The sequence below is a fragment of the Peromyscus eremicus genome, chromosome 10 (assembly GCF_949786415.1).
Source record: "Peromyscus eremicus chromosome 10, PerEre_H2_v1, whole genome shotgun sequence".
Taxonomy (NCBI): Eukaryota; Metazoa; Chordata; class Mammalia; order Rodentia; family Cricetidae; genus Peromyscus; species Peromyscus eremicus.
The window spans coordinates 58,085,300-58,109,454 of NC_081426.1; the positions used below are offsets into that span (position 1 = coordinate 58,085,300).

Consider the following 24,155-nt stretch of genomic DNA (forward strand, 5'->3'; position numbering starts at 1 on the left):
TTGGAGTAGAAATAAGATTTTGAGAACTCCACAATCTAACAGTATTTATGTAATATCTCTGGGCTCTTAAACTACTCCTGAAAATCGTGTTAAGCATTTAAGAAGGAAGAGCTTTGTGATAGATAAAGGTGAAGTTTAGTCAGAAGAAGAGAGGCTCTTTGGGGAAGAGAAAGGCCTGTGTGGGCAATTCACTGTGTGTGTGTGTGTGTGTGTGTGCTGGGGCCACTTCCTCATGAGTATAGGCTGCGGTTTTATTCTCACTTTAGTAATCGACTGAAAAAGGAAACAGTGAGTCTACATATTCTTCAAGCTAATTGCATTATACCTGTATTGGAATTGTTATTTATAATCCTTAATATAAAGGGTCATCTCCATAGTTACAAAATTCTCTTCAGGACCTTTGTCTTACCTGTCTTTTCTTTCTTTGGTTGGGACTGGTTTTCTTTATATTTGACTTTTACCATGTGTTCTTGATTCAGATTTCTTGTTCAGTTCATATATCATTTAATAGAGGGGACTCTACCAAAAGGAATTTAAGACAAAAAAATTGAATCAGCTTTTAAAGATCCAGAATAATGTTGCATTTCTGTAATTCCAGCACTTGGAAAGCTGAGGCAGGAGAATTGCAGGTTTAAGGCCAGCCTGGACTAGATAGTGAGACCTTGGGATTTGCGTGGGAGGGGAGGTGGGTGTTGCTTATAGAACCTAGTATTGTGAAATGCTCTTTGTTTTTTTTTCTGAGGTTCACATGCATGCTTTCATAAGAGTGGAGAAAGGTAGATTTGATAGGACCCCTGATGTACTGACAACAGTTCCCTGCTTACCATTTATCAAGAGCTGATTGGTTGATGATAATAATGCCACTAGCACACTTCTGTTAGTTTTCCAAGACAAGGTTTTTCTGTGTAGCTCTGGCTGTTCTGGAACTCCCTTTGTAGATCAGGCTGGCCTCGAACTCACTGAGATCTGCCTGCCTTTGCCTCCAAGTGCTGGGATTAAAGGCATGCACCACCACTGCCTGGCCGACTAGCATGCTTCTTACTATACGTTACTTTTCACATGAGTATGAAGGAATAATATTGTAATTAAATCTCTAATTAAGTGATTCAGTAACATGGCTAGTTTTTTTTTTTTTTAAATCCAGTTCATACCTTGATTATTAATAGAAAAATCGCCTCGTTTCATGTGTATTTCAGTAGCATAGTTTTATTTCCTGTTTTTTAATAGCAAATCTTTCATGTTAGTGGGTCATGAAATCTAGAACTGGGAGGTTAATTAGAGGTAGAAGTTGGGGGGGAAGGAGAGAGAGGTGTGTTTAAGACAGGCTGGCCTTGAATGCTCTGCTCTGTAGGTCAGCAGGGTTTTGAATCAGGAGATCTTCTAGTCTCCCCATACGAAGTACTAACATTGTAGGAGTGTGCTACCACACTCAGTTTAGAGGGGTATTCTTAGTCAGTCCCACCCATTGCAAAACTTTCTCCTTCAGAAATTAGGAACATGGAGACATGTTCATTTTGATTACTTCATTTGTGAGAACATAGCTACATTTGTCTTTTTTTTTTTTTTTTTTTTTTTTTTTAAATAGAGTTTTTCAAAATGCCTGTTTAGCTTCTGGTCAAGGTAACTTTAAAACCAAACAGAATGTTGCTTTCTGTTTATATAAATTATTGCCAGTTAGTACTTTGTAAAATCTTAGAAGAGGATAGTGTTGAGCCTGTTTATTGTTTTGTTTTTCATTTTTCTTTTTTTAAATTAAGAACTTTTTTTATTCATTTTACATACCAATCAAAGATCCCTCTCTTCCCTGTTTTGTTCTTTTAAGCAAAATGTTGACATCTAAGTTAGGGACACAAGTTGATTCTTTTAGTTTTGTTCAAGACAGGTCTTATGTAACCCAAGCTAGTCTTGAACTTTCTATGAAGCCAAGGTTGGCCTTGGATTTCTGGTTCTCTTTTCCTTTTTCTCTTCTCTTCTCTTCTCTTCTCTTCTCTTCTCTTCTTTCTTTTCTTTTCTTTTCTTTCTTCCCTCCCTCCCTTTCTCTTTTCTTTCCTCCCTGAGACAGGGTTTCTCTGTGTAACAGCCCTGACTGTCCTGGAACTCACTCTGTAGACCAGCCTGGCCTCGAACTCACAGAGATCCCCCTGCCTCTTCTTCCCTAGTACTGGGATTAAAGGAGTGTGCCACCCCCGCCCAGTGGTTCTCTTCTTTCTATACCTATCCAAGTGCTGGGGTTACAGGTATGTCACACCTTGCCCCACTTAGGGGCGTAAATGGAAAGGTCGAGACTTTGGAGAGAACTAGTTAAGAGAGTTTTCTTTTTGTTAGTGACATATCTATGTCCTTTGTCTCTACTGTGTGTCCTGTTATTCCTTGCCTCCCTCCTTTTTTCAAACCTTCCGTTTCCTGTTAGTATCTCTTACCAGGTGGACTAGAGAAAATAAGACCTGAACCTTATGCTACTAATTAATAATGAAATATTTGACATTGGTTTGTCTATAGAGTTAATGTATTTTTGTGTCTCTAGTTCTGTTACTGCTAATTAATATAATTATATACAGTGAATGTTTTCTATGCTTTATTCTTATAAAATTATAACTTTGATTATTTTATTTTGGAATTCTAATTTTCTCAGCACTCAATACAAAATAGATATTTTGAAACAGTCTTTCAGTGTATTTGGTTTCACATATTTGAGTCAATCAGTATTCTCAATTTTGTTTTTTCCTGTTTTTTTAGGTGGAAGATATCAACTAGAGATAAAAATACCAGAAACATATCCATTTAATCCCCCTAAGGTATTGTAAGCCTGCTTTTGTGCATGGAGTTTTAAAATATTTTGTATTTTTGACTCACCTTATTAATATATGAATATCAATATATTTCACTTCCAGCATTCTGAGTTAATGTGACTAAATTTAATAGACAAGATTTCAGGTACTGGTCAATGGTTTGCTTCTGAAGTTAGAGTAAAAAGCAGAGTTTACTAAAGGTAGCCATTGATGACTGTATATTGAATACAATTTGTATCTCATAAGGGCCCAAATACTAGCTTCAGATAAATAGCTAGATTATTGATTTAGAGAGAGCTTCTTTCTTGTTTTAAATAAATGTTGTTTAAAGAAGTATATTACACTCATTTAGAAATTATTTGAGGATCAGGGATTAGCTAGCTCATTGGTAGAGCACTTTCCTTGCATATGCTAGGCCTTGGGTTCTATTTGAATTACTGCCATAAAGAAAAACCCCAGGCCGGGCGGTGGTGGCGCACGCCTTTAATCCCAGCACTCGAGAGGCAGAGCCAGGCGGATCTCTGTGAGTTCGAGGCCAGCCTGGACTACCAAGTGAGTTCCAGGAAAGGCGCAAAGCTACACAGAGAAACCCTGTCTCGAAAAACCAAAAAAAAAAAAAAAGAAAAACCCCAAACAAACTACAACAAACCACAAACTAAAAAAATGCGTAAAGTGTGCAAGGAATTTATCAGGAAGATTTCCACTCTGATTTCATGGAGCTCACATTATAGAAGGGAAAAGCCATTATTTTAACTGTGATGAGTATTGAGAAAGAATGGTGTTACTCCAGGACTGTATGTAACAAGGAAACCTAGCCTAAACTTAGAGTTTGGAGTAAGTCAGTTTCTCTACACCTTTACCTTATAGTCATTGTTTAGGCATTTAATTTTATTACTTCCTTGTTTGCCTATGATGTGATCAGCTGTCCACCTTTGTCATCCTACCCATTCATTGTTCAGTCAACGTTTCTTTTTTTCTTCCAAGACAGGGTTTCTCTGTGTAGTTTTGGCGCCTTTCCTGGATCTCGCTCTGTAGACCAGGCTGGCCTCGAACTCACAGAGATCCACCTGGCTCTGCCTCCCGAGCGCTGGGATCAAAGGCAAGCGCCCCCGCCACCACCACCTAGCTCAGTAAATGTTCCTAAAGAAGAGTGCTGCTACCTCCCCCCCCCCCCCCCCCAATAGTGTCTAAACTCCTTATCCTGGCACTTACAGCTCCCACAACTGGATCTCACTTTTCTTGTCCATCTTAGTCTTTTATCCTTTGATCCATCCATGGATCTCGTTTTCCAGCCTAGATCTTTGCTGTTTGTAGAGAGGTGCTTACTCTTGTGCGCCTTCTCTTGTTTTCACTGAAGTATTTATCTGTATCATTTGAAACTAGTTTTCTTTGATCTGTGGGTAGAGTAATACATCTTTGTAAACTGTGTCCAACAAATACTTCTTTTTTAGCTTTCATTTAAAAAAATTAATAGATTTATCTGCTCTTATTTATTTGGGCAGGATCTTACTATGTAGACCAGGCTGGCCTCGAAATCAGAGATCTGCCTCCAAGTGCTGGGTTAATAATTTAATAGATTATTTATTTATTTTTATTTTTTAATTGTCTATCTCTGTGTACATATGGAAGAGCAGACACCTAAAGAGTCTAGAAGAGAACTTACCTGAGTCCCCTGGAGCTAGAGTTAAAGGTGGTTATGAGCTGCCTCCTGAGGCCGGCAGCAAAACATGGCTCCTTTACAAGAGGAGCAGATACTCTTTGATTTTTGAGTGTTTGTCCTGCATATATGCCTGTGTACTGTGTGATCCATTGACCACAGAGGCCGGAGAGGGCCTTCCCTGGTACTGGATAATTGTAAGCTGCCATGTGGTTGCTGGGAATCAAACCTGGATTCGTGGAAAGAACAGCCAGTGCTCCTAATCTCCAAGCCATCTTGATAGCCCTCCATGAAACATTTTTAACCTCTGAGCCAACTCTACACCCCTTCTCCCCCCACTGTTTTGAGACAGTGTGCCACTGTGCAACTCTGACTTGTCTGGAACTCTCTATGTATACCATGCTGGCCTCAGGAACTTCCAGAAATCCAGCTGCCTCTGACTCCCACATGCTGGATTTAAAAGGCTTTCCTGGCATGTATTTTTTGTTCTTAAAGGTATTTATGTGTATACATGTGAATGTGAATATGCTAAGTGTGTATGGGTGCCCATGAGACTAGAAGAAGGTATCTCTTATAGTTAGAATCTGGATACAAGCAGTTCTGAGACATTGTAAGCTGCCATTTGTAGGTGCTGAGAACTGAACTTGGTCCTGGAAGAGCAAGAAATGCTCTTAAATAAAGAGTTGTTCCCCATCTCATTAGTATTTTATAAAATTTATATAATGCTACCATAATAGAGAACCAATTCATGTATTGAACATGTGTCTTCAGTGTCATTATTACTTCTGTGTTTTATCTATAGCTTTTAATAGTTTAATGTCCTTGATTAGCATATCATGGCAGCTGAAATGTTCTGGAATGCATCACTTAACCTCTTGGTTGTTTCTACTTAAGAGTGGATAGGAACCTGTAATCTCAACCCCTGGAGATGCTGAGTTTGAGGCCCTCTGGCGCTGTACCAGAAACCTCCAGAAAACAAAACCAAAAAGTACACAGCACCAAAATACAAACAGGAATTAATATGGTAGTGAAACTTGCAGGTTGAATATTTTTTGTTCATTGTTTTTTGTTGCTGTGGATTGAACCTATAGCCTTGTGCACATTAGACTGTACTTCTTGGCTTCATCTGCAGTGTTCCAGGATGAGTTTGGAGCTCTGTTGCTTATGCACATCTATTTTATGATATACCTGACTTTTGAGAGGGAAGGGAGTTTGCTTTTTTTTTTTGTAATTGTGGTAAAATAAAATTTATCAATTTAACCCTTTAATTGATTGAGACAGAGTAGCTGCCTATGTACTGAGGATGACCTTGATGATCCTCTTGCATTCACCTCCTGAGTGCTGGGATCACAGGCAGGGCTTTCTACATTCTAGGTGAGCACTCTGGAGCTACATCCCTAGTCCCCTCAGCCATTTCTAGATGTATTATTCAGCAGTATGTATTGACATTTTGTGTAACCATAAGCGTCTACTCCAGACTTTCTTCATCTTCCTAAAGTGAAATGTGTGTTCATTAAACAGTAATTCTCTAGTGCCCTACTTCCAGCTTTTATAAACCACTGTTGAAATTCCAGCTGAGGGGAGGCAGAGGCAGGTGAATCTCTGTGAGTTCCAGGCCAGCTAGAGCTACAAATAGAAGAGACCCTATCTAAATAAAATACTATTCTCCCCACATCCCCCAAAAAGCAAAGAAAAACCGTTGTTCTATTTTTTCTGTGTCTGTGAATTTGGCTGTTTTGTGTTCCTTGTATAAGACAAATCACACAGTATTTGCCCTTTGGTGTCTGCCCTTAGCATTTTGTTGCCTCTGTTCATTCATGTTGTAACACGTCCCTTTTTAATGTTGAGTGTTTCTTTCATTGTATGCACATATTCCACTTTGTTTATCCATTCACATGAGTGGGCTTTCAATATATTTGTTTGCTTATTTACTGTGTATGCACACACACTCACTCTGTAAATGCAAGTGGTCCAATGTGCACACACTGATGTTTGTTAAAGGACAAACTGTGGGAGTTGTTTCTTCTGTTACTACTTGGGGCCCAGGGATCAAACTCAAGTTGTAAGACTTGGTTTGTAACAACTGCCTTTGCTCTCTGAGCCATCTGGTCAGTCCATGGGTGTTTTGTTTGTTTTGAGACAGTCCCTCTATGTAGCCTTGACTGGCCTGGAACTCATAGAGATCTGCCTGCTTCTATGTCCCAAATTCTTAAAATAAAGGTATATGATACTATGCCAGTGGGTTTTTGGTTTTGAGAAGGGCTTTCCCTGTGTTGCCTGTGCTGGTCATGAACTCCTAGACTCAAGCAACACTGTATTTTTCATTCCAAATGGAAATGAAAAGAAAGGAAGAAACAGGCTTTATAGCCATTGCATCTTCAGGATTAGACAACAATAGTGATAACTGTCATTTGTGCTGTGAATTTTCGTTTTCTTTAATGGCCTTTAGCTCTAAAAGGTGAGAGAACTTGGGCTAAGGGTTGACGAGTATCCAGGTTTTTGAGGATTGGGTAGTCTGTGTGTTAGGTTAATAGACTGATTATCCTTCTCAGATGCTGATGCGGAAGGAGTAAGAACAAAGTATATTACCCCACCCCTCTGTCTGTGAGTGTGCACGTGGTTGAGCACATGTGTGTTGGATTTAGACTCGGGTCTCCACGTTTGTGCATCAATTCCTTTGTCTCACTGGCTCATGTTCTCAGCCCTTTGCTTTCTTTTTTTCTCTTCTATTTTTGTTATGTTCAGGTTGAACATGGGGCCTTGTGCCTACTAGGCAAGTGCTGTGGCCCAGGGTTTCTTCTTGAGGTAATAAAAGTAATTTAGAGCACTCGGGAGGCAGAGGCAGGTGGATCTCTGTGAGTTTGAAGCCAGCCTGGTCTACAAAGGGAGTTCCAGGACAGGCTCTGAAGCTACAGAGAAATCCTGCCTCAACCCCCCCCCCCAAAAAAAAAAAAAAGTAATTTAGAATTAGATGCTGATGGGCTGGGTATATAGCTGTTGGAGCTCCCAGTTAGAATGGCCACCTCACTACTGGACTAGCCAATATAGCTCTTTAATATATGAAATAAGTAGTAATTGTTTTAGATTATTTTTATTTTATGTGTATGGTTTCGTCTGCATATATGTATGTGCACCACATACATGCAGTGCCCTTGGAAGTCAGAAGAGTGCCTAGTGTCCCCTGGAATTGGAGTTAGAAATAGTTGTGAGGGGACTGGGGAGATGGTGTCAAGAGCACCGGCTGCTTTTCGAGAGGATCTGGGTTGTAGTCATCTGCAGCTCCAGTTTCATGGTGTCCAGTGCCTTCTTTCGGTCTTCCTGGACACCAGGCACACACATGGTGCACAGACACACATGCATGGAAAACATCCTTATACACTAAAATAAAACAGTAGATGTCTGAGCCTGTGGCTTTCTTTAAATGCAGTTTATTTTTAAAAAAGAAACAAATGTCTGGGTGCTTGGAATTGAACCCCCAGTCCCCTGGGAGAATGACCAGTTCTATTAACCACTGAGCCATTTCTCCAGCTCTGAAATTGAATATTAAATACCAATACTAATCTTTTTTAAAAATTAAAAATAAATTTATTTTATTTTATGTGCATTGGTGTCCCACCTCTGTGTGTCTGTGTGAGAGTGTGCAATTCCCTGGAACTGGAGTTCCAGACAGTTGTGAGCTGCCATGGGGGTGCTGGCACTTGAAGCTGGGTCCTCTGGAAGAACAGCCACTGCTCTTAACCACTGAGTCATCTCTCCAAAACAGTAGGTCTGCCTGTTTTCAGTAATAGAGTATTTTCTTTCCTTTTAGTGAAGTATTTTCTATTATGGAGTAAATACAATATTCTGAAGTTTTTTTCATCAAAGTTAATGATGGCATTGTGAACTTGTGTCTCTGTCTAACATGAAGTAGGAGCTGGAATATTTAATGAATTAAAGAATGAGGGAGATGGAGACTGTACATTGTAGGAAGAGAGAACAATGCTGATAATCGTTGCTAGTATAGCTAATTAAGCAGTGTCTCTTTCCTGATCTGTAACAATTTTTTTCTCTGTGTATACAATATTCAGATTGTTTTTTTTTTTTTTTTTTTTGAAACAGGTTTTCTCTGTGTAGCTTTGGAGTCTGTCCTGGAACTTGCTCAGTAGACCAGGCTGAGATCCACCTGCCTCTGCCTCCCAAGTGTTGAAATTAAAGGCGTGCGCCACCACTGCCCACCAAGCTTTGAATTTCTTACATGATGCTAATGCATGAAAATAGAGACTTGAATTGTTTTTATTAGTGTATATAGTACTAGAGTACTACAATTCACTTGTGTTTGTAATTGATGCACAATGTGACTCAGAAAGAGCATTGTGGTATTGTACTGTTCTCTAAAATTGCATTATTGTGTATTTACGCTGTGGTGTGCATGTGGAGATCAGAGGACAACTTGTAGATTGAGTTCTTGATTTTTACCTTTTCATGGGTTGTGGGAATTTGAATTCATGCTGTTAGGTCCCACAGCACAAGTTTTGTTTGTTTGTTTGAGAGTCTCACGGGCTGTGCATGGTGTTGTATTCCAGCTTTTCTGGGTCCAAGACAGGTGGGTCTCTGTGAGTTCCAGGCTAGCCAAAGCTGCATAGTGAGAGTCTGTATCCCAAGGGGGTGGCGTTGGGGGTCTGTCCAATTGTGTTGACCAAGTTGGCTTCACAGAGATAGCCTTTCTCTGCCTCCCGAGTACTGGGTTTGAAGTTGGGAAACACCAACTTTGACTGACTCATCAAGATCTTACAATTACTGAGCCATTTCCGCCACTCTTAGTTTGCTTGCTTGCTTGTTGTGTTTTGTTAATTTGTTTCCTTGTTTATTTTGAGACACAGTTTTACTACTCTGGCTGCCCTGAAACTTGGTGTGTACACCATGCTTGCCTAGTCTTCTCAGCAGTCCACCTGCCTCTGCCTCCCAAGTGGGATTCAAAGCTTGTACCGTAACATCTGGTACCTGATTCGGTTTTTACACTCAGTCCAGGCAAGCCTAGAACTCTGCACAGATATTGTGACTAGCCCTGTGAGCGCCTCCTCCTCCTCCTCCCCCTCCCGGGTGCTGGGACGGGAGGTGTGCCGCCCACTTGGCTCTGTTGCTCAGCTTCATCCCTGCCAACTTTGTTGTTGTTAAGTGTTAGATTTCTGTAAACTTAGTTCAGGAATTAAAGAAATGAAGGAAACATAGGTATGTCGTGGATAGTAGGTGGGTTTAGAACCGTGGCGTGGAAAGCATGTGGTTGCTTAGGGTTAACATAAGGCTCAGGAAAGGCAGAGCAAGAAAGGAGGTAAAAGGTGATAAAAACAATAAGAAAAAAAATAGGGGATGGAATGCTGGTGTACACAAACATGTCTTATTAGTCTGTCACTGCTGAATGGGTCGGTGATAACTGAGTGTCTTCTTGAAGAAAAAATGTCTTTATTGGACCATCTAAATTCAAAAATTTTTTAAACAGGAAATTTCACATCAGAATAAGAATTAATTTAACAGTTTCCTTGCTCCATTTAATTCCTTGTTCTGTACATATATATCTTCAATAAATATGTATAGGTTGGGCTGGAGAGATGGCTCAGTGGTTAAGAGCACTGGCTGCTCTTCCAGAGGACCTGAGTTCAATTCCCAGCAACCACATGGTGGCTCACAACCATCTGTCATGAGATCTGATGCCCTCTTCTGGCCTGCAGGCATACATGCAGACAGAACACTGTGTACATAATAAATAAGTAAATCTTTAAAAAAAAAAAAAAAAGAATTAGTTGCTATAATTATAAAAAAATGTGTGGGTTTCTCTTTAAAAACAAGATACAGTGCTTTGCAATATAGCTCACTGGTAGAGTTCTTGTCTCTTTATTCCCTGGGTCTCCTAGGTTTGAGACCCACACTGTGGCTCCCCACTACCTGCAAGAACAAGATGAGTTAACATGTCCTCAGATCACTTGCCTAAATACTCTTTCTGGCATCTTTAGTAGTAATTTAAAATTATATTTTACAAAAGCTAGCTATGTTAGTGCAGCTTTAAAATTTCTCCACCCTGGAGGCTGAGACAGGAGGATCCTGAGTTTGGGGTCATTATCTTAAAAACAAAAGAAAAAACAAAACAGAAAAATACTTTATATTTCATTCTTGTCACAAAGGCTGAAGCACTTTAAGATTACAGAGTAGAGGCTGGAGAGACGGCTCAGGTTCAAAGCACTGACTGCTGCTCTTCCAGAGGGCCTGAGGTCAGTTTCCAGCATCCACATGGTGCCTCACAACCGTCTCTAATGAGATCTGATGCCCTCTTCTGGCATAAAGACATACATGCAGATAGAGCACTCATATACATGAAGTAAATCAATCTAAAAGAAAAAGATTATAGCTGGGTGTGGTGGAATATACCTTTACTCCTAGCACTGGGGAGACAGAGGGAGACTTTGTCTCAAAGTAAATTATCAAAAATTATAGAATGCTATGCTTTCCTTGAGATATTGCTGTTAATTTCAGTGATTGTTTGATGTCTTTATGAGTTTAATTTATTGATTGGTTAGTAAGTTGTACATTTTCGTGTGTATATTTGTTACAAAGAAACGGTTGCTGGAGGGCTGGTTCAGTTTAAAGCTCTTGCTGCTCTTTTGGAGAATCTGAGTTCATTTCTAGGCACACATCTTAGGCAGCTTGTAATATCTTGCAATTCTAGCTCCAAGGGATCTGACACTCATTTCTAGCCTTTTCAGGGACCCATCCAAGTGTAGTTAGAGCACGCGCGCGCGCGCACACACACACACACAAATAAAATAGATTTTTTTTTTTTTTTAAAGAAATGGTGGAGGGGCTTGGAGAGAAGATTCAGCACTTAAGAGAACTGGCTGCTCTTCCAGAGGACCCGGGTTCAATTCCTAGCACCCACATGACAGCTCACAACTGTAACTCCAGTTCCAGGAGATCTGACACCTTCACACCAATGCACATAAAATAAAAATTAAAAAAAAAAAAAAAGAAAAGAAATGGTGGGCCATGGTGGCGCAGGCAGAGGCAGAAAATAAAATAAAAAAGAAAAAGAAAAGAAAAGAAATGGTGGGTCATGGTGGTGCAGGCAGAGGCAGGATCTCTGAATTTGAGGCCAGCCTGGTCTATAGAGCAAGTTTCAGGACAGCCAGGGCTACACAGAAACCCTGTCTGGAAAAACAAACAAACAAAAAGAAATGATTGCTGTGCATAAGTCCTGTATGTCTTACTTGACTTTGTGTGTATTTGAAAGAGCTCTTGTTTATCCCTGTGATAACAAATTTGCCATAATTGTAAGTATATATAGTAAGTGTCAGGTACTTTGGACACTGGAGATGCTCTAGCAAGTGGTAGAGACAGAACCTTTCATTAAAGACCAGACAAGGCAGAGATTGTAGCTGTGAAGTCAGTTCTATGCAGTAGGGAGAAGTAAAGGATTTTGTGGGAATAGATTAGGAAGAAGTGAGAAATAATGGAAGCTAAAAGTCTGAGTTTAGTGCAGGGGAGGAGAGTATAGAAGAATGTTACTGAGAAAAGAAATAACACACAAAAGTTCAGGCAAAACAACAACATATCCTTGAATGTGATATTGAGGCAGAAAATAGAATATGGGATTTATGGAGATCTGAGTTGTGGTCTAAAGTCAAGCTAATAGCATGATCTTGCATTGGACAAATGAATGGCCTGTCACAAATAGTCAAATCAGGAGTGAGCATTCTTTAGAGCTATTGAGAGAAGGTCCGTATCATTGAATACAGTGTTTTTGTAGCCGTGGCTGCCATGAACTGTCTGTGTAAATCAGACTGGCCTCCAACTCTCACAGAGGTCTGCCTTCTGGTCCCCCACTGCTGGAATTAAAGGTGTCTACTACCACGCTCATCTTGATTTTAGTTTTCTTAAACTCTAAGGTTAAGTTCCTCAGTAGTGTTAGACATGTAATAGTAGGCCTTCAAATATTTGAATTATTTAATAATGTTTGAGCATAACTTGTATAGAGAAATTAGGACCATTATAAGCCATTAGTGCATATATGCATCCATTTTTCTTTAAGCCTGTTTTGTACCTTACCTCACACTTGGGTAGGTATCATTTAATGTCTCTATTTGGTTTTACATGCTATTTTATTGGATTTTATAGTCTTTTATTTCTCATATCTAGCATAATACTAGGTACAGTGTAAACATCTGATAATTGTTAGTTGTGTTTGCATGTAGAATGTACATTAAAAGCTTTAAACATGTCATTGACCTTTGGCCTACTGAAAGCTTTGTTCACTAAACACCTCCTTGGAAAAATGATGCCATAAAAGTATATAATTTCTTTTGGAATATCATTTTCTTCTAGTTCTGTTTTACCTTTACATATTGGGGTTTTTGTTTTGTTTTGTTTTTCCCTTGTTACTTAAAAACTCAAGTGTGCTTTATATTCTAGGTCCGGTTTATCACTAAAATATGGCATCCTAATATTAGTTCCGTCACAGGGGCTATTTGTTTGGATATCCTGAAAGATCAATGGTAAGAGACTTCTGAATTTGCTCTCTTCTCTGTCTCATAGGAGAACCAAGACTAACAATGTGAAGTGTGTTAATTCTCCAAAACATAAGTTATACTTTAAAGAGTTATCATGATCTCAGTCAAAATAGACTTTCAACTAGGTACTTAAGAGACTTTTTATAAACTGCTGCCTAAAGTATGGACGCTTTGAAAGAAATGTCAGATGCTAATTTTACATTTTAAAAATCTTGGGTTCCATTTCTGTTTTGGTAGTTTCCTTCTTGTTTATCTAAAGAAGGTGTTTGTGAGAGACTAAAGACGTAAGTTGAAGCAGTCATCTTTCACGTAGAGATGTATTAATTAGTTGAGCACAGTTCGGCTCTCGGGTGGCACCAGTTCTTTTGCAAGTAGTATTTTCTTTTACCTGAGTCGTCTTTCACGTCATTTGCTTAGTTATTGTATTTGTGTATTTTTGAGTTTGATTTTTAAGTGTGTGTGTGTGTATGTGTATGTATGTGTGTGTGTGTGTGTGTGTATGTGTGTATATGCGCGTGCACATGAGCTTGCCCCAGTAGACTATGGAGGTCAGACAAAGCCTATAGATTATAGATGTCTATGCACTGCCCTCTCTGGGCCCCAGGATCGAGCTCAAGGGAGCAGTCTGAGGGGAAGCAGCAGGCACCTTCGTTTGCTGAATTATTTCACTGGTGCAGCTGCGTACACAGGCACACTGGTTTGCTTGTTGTTTTCTTTTAAAGAAGGTTGTGCTGTGGAGCTCACACTAGCCTTGGAACTGGAGCTCTTTTCTTCTTGTCTCATGCTTCACAGTGCTGGGATTGTAGGAATATATTCATCGCTCTTGGTAGTGGTTGAGTATTTTAAGAGTTCCTGCTTCTGTAACCTTCAGATTTAAATCCCTATTCCATTTGTAAGGTTGTATTGTTATAAGCAGATTTGTGCCCCTTGGCTTTCTCATTTGTGAGATGACGCTCATGTTTACTTTACTGGCCTGAGAGAATGAAGTACATTGGTTCATGTGATATATTTAGAATGGAGCCTAGGATGATTGTTAAGTCTGAAGCTAGTCTGGGCTACATAGTGAGACCCTGCTTTGGAAGGGGGAAAATAAAAGTATGTGATGTCACCAAACACAGGAAGACAGTGCTGTTGGCAAGAATACGCAGAGCACTGATCTTACGGAAATCATGTGTTAGTGCTCAGATGTTTATACGCGGAGCACTGATCTTACGGAAATCATGTGTTAGTGCTCAGATGTTTATATGCGGAGCACTGATCTTACGGAAATCATGTATTAGTGCTCAGGTGTTTATACTCGGAGCACTGATATTACGGAAATCATGTATTAGTGCTCAGGTGTTTATACGTGGAGCACTGATCTTACGGAAATCATGAGTTAGTGCTCAGATGTTTATACGTGGAGCACTGATCTTACGGAAATCATGAGTTAGTGCTCAGATGTTTAAACTTGTGGTTCACCTTTCGAAGGAAGGGGAAGAAAGAGATGGTTGGTAGTGCTCATACTGCAGTGATGACATTCAGTGTATGGGCAGTTTGTTGTTGTCGTTTTGTTTTTGTTTTGTGTTTTTTTTTTTTTTTACTGTGACAGAGTAGGATTCCTGTTTTGGTTTCTTTTTGTTCGAAGGTTCTTGATTTATTTTAGAATATACTTAACTAGTCACTCTTTGATTTGTGACTTCTTCGCCAACGTCTTAAAAGTCAAGGTCTCGTGTTTTGATTTTGTTTTTTCCATAACATTTTATTTACAGTCTCTTCTAACTTCATGTCTCAGTGATGTCAGTGCATATTTGCATAATTAGAGATGGCTTTCTTTTCCTGTTTCCACTCCATAACCTGCTTGTTTTTCTGTGTCTCGCGGGTCTTTGCACATGAGAATGCTGCAGGGGTCAGTTCTAGATTCTTCTTCTTCGTCTTTGATACTCTGATTTCATATTTTCTTGTTTACAAACTGGCAAGTTACAAACATCCTCCTGATTTTCCTATTACATTTCTTTTTACATTTTAAAATATTTGTGTCTGTGTGCACATGGAATAACAGAGCGTGGAGAGAGGCAGAGGACAGTACCTCTTTCTTCCATCAAATGCCTCTACTCACTGGGCCATCTTGCCAGCATATGAGTATGTTCTTACACTCCAAGCTCATGTTAATGTCTACTTGTCTATATTTGACTTACATAATAAACATCTTGAGTGTGTTAAAAACCAACCATCTTACTGTTCCTGGAGTTGGTGATGCACACCTTTTGTAATGTCAGCATCCAGGAGGCAGGGACAGGCAGGTCTTTGTTAGTTAGAGGCTGGTCTGCTCTACTCAGCCAGTTCTACTACATAGTGAAATACTTTAAAAAAAAAAAAAAATCTTTGGGGACTGGCGAGATGACTCAGCAGTTAAAAACACTGGCTGCTCTTCCAGAAAACTTAGGTTGGAATCTCAGTACCCACATGCTGTAGTGCTGTGACATTTGGTGCCCTTTTCTCGCTCAGGGAACATTAAGCTCACACATGGTACACAGACATGCCTCCAGGCAAAACATACCCATACACATAAGTAAACGTAAAGAAACGTAAAGAAAAACCTTATAGCTTTTTTTCCATAGTCTTCCTTAGCAGTTGGACATCTGTTCAGTTTCTTAGGTGGAAGCCTCATTATGATCTTGGAATTTCTTTCTTTCTTTCCTTTTTTTTAAAATTTAGACAGGGTCTCACTGTAGCATTGGCTACCCTGGATATTACTCTGTAGATCAGCCTGGCCTCGAACTCACAGAGATCCACCTATCTCTGCCTCCCCATGCTCAGGTTAAAGGCGTGCGCCACCACACCAGGCTTGGCTTTTTTTTCCTCTGGTGTTTTGTGTCTGTCTACACCAATCTGTTAGTAAACTTGTGGTCTCACAAGCAGCTTCCCTCCTGTCCTTTGGATTCCCAATGCCACTTCTCTTTTGTCTGAATGACTGCAGTGGCCTGTCCCTCTCAGTCTCCCCTGCTCTACTCAGGCCATTTGCAGCATTATCATGAAAGCTGTGTTCATTTGCTAAAGATAGGTCTAAAATTTCTGCCTGTCTGCCTGTGTTTGTGTACGTGTGTGAGTATGTGTGCCGTGGTGTACTTGGAGCAACTTTGAGGCGTCCTCTCCTTCTACCATATGGGCCTTGGGGATTAAATTCAGGTTGTCAAGCTCTGGCAGGCTCCGTTTGTCCCGTCGTCGCCCTCGCGGCCGCCCCCCGCCCCCCCCCCCCCCAATCCCTGGTTTTTCATTGTTTTTGCCTTGTTGGTGATTGGACTTTGGGCTGCATGCCAGGACTATTGGAGATTAATCAGTGTGTGTGGGTGGTGTGTGAGCACGGGCGTCAGGGCATGCGTGGAGGTGAGGGACAGACAACTTGTGGAGTCCATCTTCCCGTCGCCTTCTCCATCTGGGCATAGAGTCAGTTTGCCAGCCTTGCACGGCAGACCTCTTCACCTGCTGAGCCGTCTTGCTGACCCCAAACTAATACATTTTGAAATTTCATATTTCTGTTTGCCTTTTAGTACTTCCTAAAATAAAATTAATTATACGTATGAAATCCTGAAAAGCTCAGTGAAGTACAGATTTAATTAGCACTTGACAAGAATGAATAGATGGTAGTTTTTTCAGAAACTTAATTTTTTACATTAGCAAATTTAGATTTTAAAGATTAATATAAAACAATAAAAATATGTGTTATTGCCATCAAAGATAGTTTTTGTAGTTTTTAGGGTTGGCTTTGTTTGGTATTTGTAGCAGTTATTTCAAAGTGTCATTGAGTATCATTAGCTAGTATTGCATCATTCATTCATTTATCTGTCATCTATTTATTTATTAGGCGAGATCTCATTATAAAGGCCAGGCTAGCCTGAGAGACAGAGATCTGTCTGCCTCTCCTCCTAAGTGTTGGGATTTAAGTGTGTACCACCATACCTGGCTAGTATTACTTAAAAAAAGTAATACTTTGTATTTTGAGAATTTCATAATGTATAGACATTGAAATAGGATTATATCCCTTCTCATTTCTCCCCTTCAACTCCCTCAATATCCCCTGCCGTCTTTTCCCAACTTCATGTCTTCATGCTTCCTCATTTATTTATTCATTCATTTATCAGTTTATTTCTTTATCGCCAACCTCCTTTTCTTTTTTGGGACAGGAAGCTAGGTTTTAAAAAGTGGTGTGAAGCTGGGCGGTGGTGGCGCACACCTTTAACCCCAGCACTTTGGAGGCAGAGGCAGGTAGATCTCTGTGAGTTGGAGGCCAGCCTGGTCTACAGAGCTAGTCCAGGACAGGCTCCAAAGCTACACAGAGACCCTGTCTTGAAAAACCAAAATAAATAAATAAATAAATAAATAAATAAATAAATAAATAAATAAATAAATAAATAAATAAAAAATAAAAAAATGAAAAGTGGTGTGAAAATACAAGTGTATCAGTTATTTTTCTGTTGTTGTGATAAAATATCACGACCACAAGCAACTTAGAAAGTGTTTATTTTATGTTATGGTTCCAGAAGGCGAGAGTCCGTAATGGCAGGGACCAGAGGGCAGCAGACAGCCAGTGCAGCCTCTTGTCACATTTCATTGCATACCAGCAAACAGTGAACTGGAAGTGGGGAAGCTGTATGAGCTCCCTCCCAAGACTGTCTCCTCCAGCAAGGCTCTACCTTCTCTAAGTACCGGAAACCTTCCAAACAGTACTATCAACTGGGGACCAAGTTGAAATACATGTCACTATGTAGGACGTATTTTCATTCAAGTCACTACAGCAAATGAACAAACTCTCAGGTGTGGTTTGTGAGTCTTCCTCCTTAGTACATGTTAGGCATGTTGCACATTCAGCCCAGACAACTCTGCTGAGTAAACATCTTTGGAGTCCCTGTCTCCTTTCTTGGCAGTTCTTATATCTCCATGTGCACAGGGTCATTAATCTTTGAGGCTTCTCCATGAGTGTGCTTATGGATGTTGGTGGTGTATTCTTGAGGTGGTATATTCTTAGTGTCAGACGGTCCTTACTTCCACTCTGTGAGAACCATTCTGCCCAAATTGGAAAGGAGTATCCTGAGGGATCATGGGAAGGGACAGTTTGCTTCTTCCTGACCATTTTTAAGTATGTGTTTGAATTATGTTAAGTTCCATATACTTTATGCAGTCAGTTTCAAGAATGACTTTTATTATGTGGTTTTTTTTTTCAAGACAGGGTTTCTCTGTATAGCTCTGGCTGTCTTAGAACTTGTTCTGTAGTCCAGGCTGGCTTAAACTCACAGAGATCCACCTGCCTCTGCTCCTGGGTGCTGGGAATAAAGGCGTGTGCCACCACTTCTAGCTCAGATTTTTTTTTTTTTTTTTTTTGGTTTTTTCAAGACAGGGTTTCTCTGTGTAGCTTTGTGCCTTTCCTGGAACTTGCTTTGGAGACCAGGCTGGCCTCGAACTCACAGAGATCCGCCTGCCTCTGCCTCCCAAGTGCTGGGATTAAAGGCGTACGCCACCACCGCCCAGCCAGAATTTTTTTAACCTAAAAGATGAAACTTGAATTTGAATACTTTAGTTGCCTTCGATAAAATCATAAGATAATTTGTCCTTTTATGTCTGATTTATTTTAGTTCACATAATGCTTTAAGGTTTATCGGTATGGTAGCGTTGTACTAAAAACTAGAAGGTTCTGTTGATCCATTCATCCGTCAGGGTACTTGTGTATAGTGCTGCTAGCCTGAGTGTATGAAGGAGTGTTGGAGTCTCTGCTTTCCTGCTTTGCAGAAGTGGTATGGCTGGATCTCTGTTTAGTTTTTATTATATTAGCTCCATGTAATGTTGGAGGAGTTTCCACACTGTTTGTACTAACTGAACAAGAGTTAAATTTCCTGTACACATCTTTACTAGCAACTGGCATTTTCTGGTTTTGTTTTGTTTTGATGGCAGCAAGCATCCTTTTCTTTCTTTCTTTTTTTTGTTTTCCCTTTTCTTTCGTTGTTTTTTTTTTGTTTTGTTTTTGTTTTTTTGTTTTTTATGACAGGGTTTCACTGTGTAGCCCTGGCTGCCCTGGAACTCACTCTGTAGACCAGGCTCCGAATCTACAGAGATCTGCCTCCCTCTGCCTTAGGAGCACTGGAATAAAAGGCCTGTGTTAGAATTCACTGTTGTGGAATTCGCTCTGTTAGACCAGGCTGGTCTGGAACTCAGAGAACCTCCTGTCTTTGCTGGATTAAAGGCATGTGCTACCACTATCTGGCTCAAACACAGATAGTGTTTCTTTCTCTTTTAATTTATTTTTTATTTTATGTGTATTGGTGTTTTCCCATGGGTGTCCAGTCTCCTGGAACTAGAGTTATAGGCAGTTGTGTGCTGCCATGTGGGTGTTGGGAACCTGAGTCCTCTGAAAGAGTTAAGAGTACTCTTAACTACTGAGTCATCTCTCCAGCCCCGAACATAATTTTTTAAAAGAAGTAATTTAGTTGATGGAGAGAGGTCTCAGTAGTTAAGAGCATTGACTGCTCTTCTAGAGGACCTGGGTTCAACTCCCAGCACCCGCATGGCAGCTCACATCTAATTCCAGCGGCAGGGATCCACACCCTCCTCTGGTCTCTGCAGGCACTGGCCACACCCATGATATACAGACAGACAAACATTGCAGACAGAACACTCATCCACAAAAAGTAAACAGAGATAAAAAAAAATAGCCAGGTGCATGCATACATATACACATACATAAAGCACGTGTGTGTGTGTGTGTGTGTGTGTGTGTGTGTGTGTGTGTGTGTGAAAACACATGCATTAAGCACGGTTTCCTACACCTGTAATTCTAGCATTAGTTCAAGGCCTCGTTAGGACAGAAAGTGAAATTTTTTTCTTCACAATGCTGAACAAAAAAAGCAAGGGTGTAAGAGAAAGTTCTTGGTTGACTTGGGCTTTAGCTCACTTAGCTCATGTTAGAGAATGCTTGACTTGGTTCTGTGTTGTAACACCATCAAAAGAAAACAAAGGCCATCAGCATGTTAGGTTAAGCAGCTTGTGTTGCATGTTTCAGTTTTGTGATGGTATTCTTCTGTCCTGTTTTTGTGTTGCTTTGCTAGTATGGATCATCTTTTTGCTGATAAATTTAGGCTACTTTTAACTGTGAATGTGCCTTTAAACGTAACCTTAGAGGGGCTGGCGAGACGACTCAGCAGTTAACTAACATTGGCTGCTCTTCCAGAGACCAGGGATCAATTCCCAGCACCCACATGGCAGCTGCCTGTACCTCCCGGTCCTCATGCAGACACAGCACCTATGAATATGAAAAAAAAAAGAAGCCGGGCTGTGGTGGCGAATGCCTTTAATCCCAGCACTTGGGAGACAGGCAGGTGGATCTCTGAGCGTTCGAGGCCAGCCTGGTCTACAGATCGAGTTCCAGGACAGGCTCCAAAAGCTACACAGAGAAACCCTGTCTCAAAAAACAAAACCAAAAAAAAAAAAAAAGAAAGAAAAAAAAAAAAAGAAAACAACCTTAGAAATTTCTTTTTCTTTTTTTTAAGATTTAAAAAAAATGTATGTTTTTGGCCTTTTGGTTTTGTGTATGTGTGTATCACATGTATGCCTGATGCCTGTGGAGGCCACAGAGTGTTGAAACTCCTATACCTGTAGTTATAGACACGTGGAAGCTGCTATGGGGTCTGGGAACTGTACTTGTGTCTTCTGAAGGAGCAGCAAGGACCCTTAATCACTGAACCATCTCTCCAGCAACTGAAATTCCTAAAGAATTAAAATTAGAGTGATATATTCTTCTAAGGAAAGAATTTCCGTCTTTGGTAATGGAAAGACAAGTAGGACTATTTAAGGGCTCGTGTTCGGTTATGTGTTCTGACTTAGATTTCTTTCAGAGCTTGTTTATTGTATGTGTGTATGCTGTGGGTGTGGTGTCTGCCCGGTGACAGCCATAGGACAGCAGTCTGGATTCTGTTCTGGGGATGAACTTGGGTCTTGGGGCTGGTGTCACAAGTGTTTTTATCTACTTAGCCATCACATCAGCCTGTGTATGTGCTAAAACTGTACTTCAGCTCTTGGTTGAGAACTAACTTTGGAGCTCATAGGAACTGGAACACTGCTTTGTCAGCTGGGGTATAACGCTGTGTGGCTGAGGGGACTGAAACTGCACTCCAGGCTGGCCTTCAACACTCGGCCTGCCTCTGCTGCCTACGGTGCTCTCGAGAGGAAAGGCTTGCACCACCAAGCTGTGCTTTGAAAGCCTTTAAAAGAACGATTGTGTTGTAAATGCTAATTCGGCATGGCAGCCTGTTTATTGTTTTATTTACTCTATTATTTTTGATTTTTGAGACAGGTCTCAGTGTAGCCCACAATGCTTTGTATAGTTAAGGATTACCTTGAAGTCTTGGTTTTCTGTATCTACCACATGCTAGTGTAAAGGTTTTCAGGACTGTGTTTGGCAGGGTCAGCTCCCTCGAAGCATCATGCCAGGTTTTCCTAGTTGCTCTAGCTTCCTTAGAGATAGAAATTGATCAGTTAGAAATTTCCATTCTGATTGCTTCTTTTTCCTCCCTTGAATTAAACAGTCTTGCTTTATCACTTAGGCTGAATTGGACCTCCTGCTTTCCTCTCCCGAGTGCTAGGATTATATCTATCTTACCATGCCTAGCTTCCCAAAGATCATTGTAGAGAACCATGGATAGTGAACTTTTTTTTTTCTTCCCTTGAGACAGGGTTTCTCAGTATAACAGTCTGGCTGTCCTGGAACTCTCTCTGTAAACCAGGCTGGCCTTGAGATCCACCTGCCTCTGCCTCCTGAGTGCTAGACTTAACGGCGCGTGCCACCACTGCCCGGCTCTGTAGTGAACATTTGAATATGTGAACTGGAGACCTACCTTGCACTCACTTCATTGGTGGAGCACAGCTGTTGCCAGTTAGCTTCAATTGTAAAGAACAGTACTTTTCAAATACTATTTTCTGTCATTTTTGTCGGACAATCTGTTCAAATATTCCCAGCTTCTAATTGAGCAGGGGAGTGGTGAGAATTTTCGTTTCTTAAGTTCCTCAGGCATCAGCTGAGCATTCGTACTACATGCCGGAAGTCTTAGCACTTGGGAAGAAGAGACGGGAGGGACCAGTTCTTTATTCTATAGCTAGCCTCTGTCCCCAACTAAGTTCCCTGTCCTGCTGACGCTGCTCCTCCGGAGGGGACGGACGCTGAAGGGAACTGACTGCTTTAACACGTGCTGTTTCTAAAGGTTACCTTTTTTGCCTAACCATTTAGGATTGCCTTGTTTTATGTATTATCCATGGATACTGCAAATGTCACTGGTTAGCTTTGTTTCGAGACAGAGTCTCACTGTGTAGCCCTAGCTGTCCTGGAACTTGCTCTGTAGATGAGGCTGGTCACTGGGGTTTTTTGTTTGTTTGTTTTTAGGAATTATGAGCCCAACCAGAAAAGACTGATTTAGAATGATCATTTGTGTGGTTAAAAATTGAGCATACTGGGACTAGAGTTGTAGCTTACTGGTAGAGTGTCTTGCCTTCACAAGGCCCTAGACTGACGGGAGGCCAGAAAGTATTAGGTCTCCTGGAGCTAGAGTTACAGGCAATTGTGACCTAAACTCAGGTCCTCTGCAAAAGCAGTACACATGGGTAACTGTGAGCCTCTCTCCAAACCCAAGTAGTAATATTTTAAATAAAAATTTGTCCTAGTTTGGAATATTATGGACTGATTGCAGAACTTTTCAAAGCCAATTTATTTGCCCTTCAAAGAGATGGGTCAGTGCTCAAAGGCATGTACTGCTTTTCAAAGGATCCAAGTTGAATTCCCAGTCCCCATATGGAGTGGTATACAACTGTCTGTGGTTCAACTGGAGGGGATCAGCTGCTTCTGGCTTCTGTAACCACCTGTACTCATATGTACATACATAAATATTCTTATAATTCAAAACAATAAAATTATCCAGGCGGTGGTGGTGCATGCCTTTATAGTCCCAGCACTTGGGAGGCAGAGGCAGGCTGATCTCTGAGTTCAAGGTCAGCCTGGTCTACTCTGTTACACAGAGAAACCCTGTCTTGAAAAACAAAACAAAAAACAATAAAATTCTTTCAAACAATTCCACAGGTTGTATTAGTATTAATAACTTTAATTATCTCTTTATTAAGAAATATGGGTAAGGAACTGGAGAGGTTGCTTAGTGGTTAAGAGCATGTGTTCTTGCAGAGGACTTGACTTTGGTTCCAAGCATCCTTACAGCTGCTGGTGATCATCTGTAACTCCAGTTCTAGGGGATCCAGAGCCTCTTCTGACCTTCATGGGCACCAGGCACTGTGGTGCATATAACATACATGGAGAAAAACTGCTCATACACATAAATTCTAAAATATTTTCTTTAAGAAGAAAATGAATTAAAAATGGCATGAGTAGATAAAGCTTACAAGAGGAGAAAAGGCAAGGTTAGATGAGGATGCTATGATTTACATTGTCTTAGAAATGGACTCATTGTAAGGATCAGATATTGGCAAGCACACATTTGTTAACTGTTGTTTCAGTTCAGAAAGCATACACTTTGGTTATGTCCTTCAGAGCCCCTTTTAAGTGGGATATCTCCTGTTTTGAAATTTAGGGCAGCAGCAATGACTCTGCGCACGGTATTATTGTCATTGCAAGCACTGTTGGCAGCTGCGGAACCAGATGACCCCCAAGATGCAGTAGTAGCGAATCAGGTAAGAAGGCAGACTTTGAAAGACTTCCTTAGATGTGTGTATATCATTTTTAATATTTGATGTCAGCATATGAACATTCTATATTGGGACGAAATTTGGAAATGGTTTCATTGGGTACGTGGTAGATGCTATTTTCTAATGTATGAAAGCATTGCACAGTGAGCACCTGTGTGGCTACCATCCAGATCTACAGTGTATTTCCCACATGTGTGTTCTGGTTTGTGCACTCATGTAGCCCTCTCTCCATACGGTTTTGGGTTCCTCTACCACTGGAGTGGAGCGGGCAGTAGTGGCATTGGTAATGATGTTCATGTGTGGAGTGGAGTATTTTTTGCTTTTTTTCTAAAGGGTAAGGCAAGTTACATCTACTCTGGCTGGTTTGGCTAATTTTATGTTATAGGAACAGAGTCATATCCACTTGTTCATTTTGCTATCCAGTCACAGTGACAGTGTTATACACGGTCTGTGGCATGAAAGGTT

The 24,155-nt window shown here is 40.6% G+C and overlaps 1 protein-coding gene across 1 annotated transcript in view; it reads left to right on the top strand.

Annotated features, from left to right (window-relative positions):
- Positions 1 to 23,750, top strand: part of Ube2k (ubiquitin conjugating enzyme E2 K) — a 79,224-nt gene extending 55,474 nt beyond the window's left edge. Inside the window, exons 5-7 of the mRNA XM_059274744.1 lie at positions 2,737 to 2,795; positions 12,883 to 12,965; positions 23,576 to 23,750. Coding sequence (XP_059130727.1) covers positions 2,737 to 2,795; positions 12,883 to 12,965; positions 23,576 to 23,735 — 302 coding nt within the window. The 3' untranslated portion in view covers positions 23,736 to 23,750. The remainder of the gene's footprint in view (positions 1 to 2,736; positions 2,796 to 12,882; positions 12,966 to 23,575) is intronic.
- Positions 23,751 to 24,155: the final 405 nt, after the last annotated feature.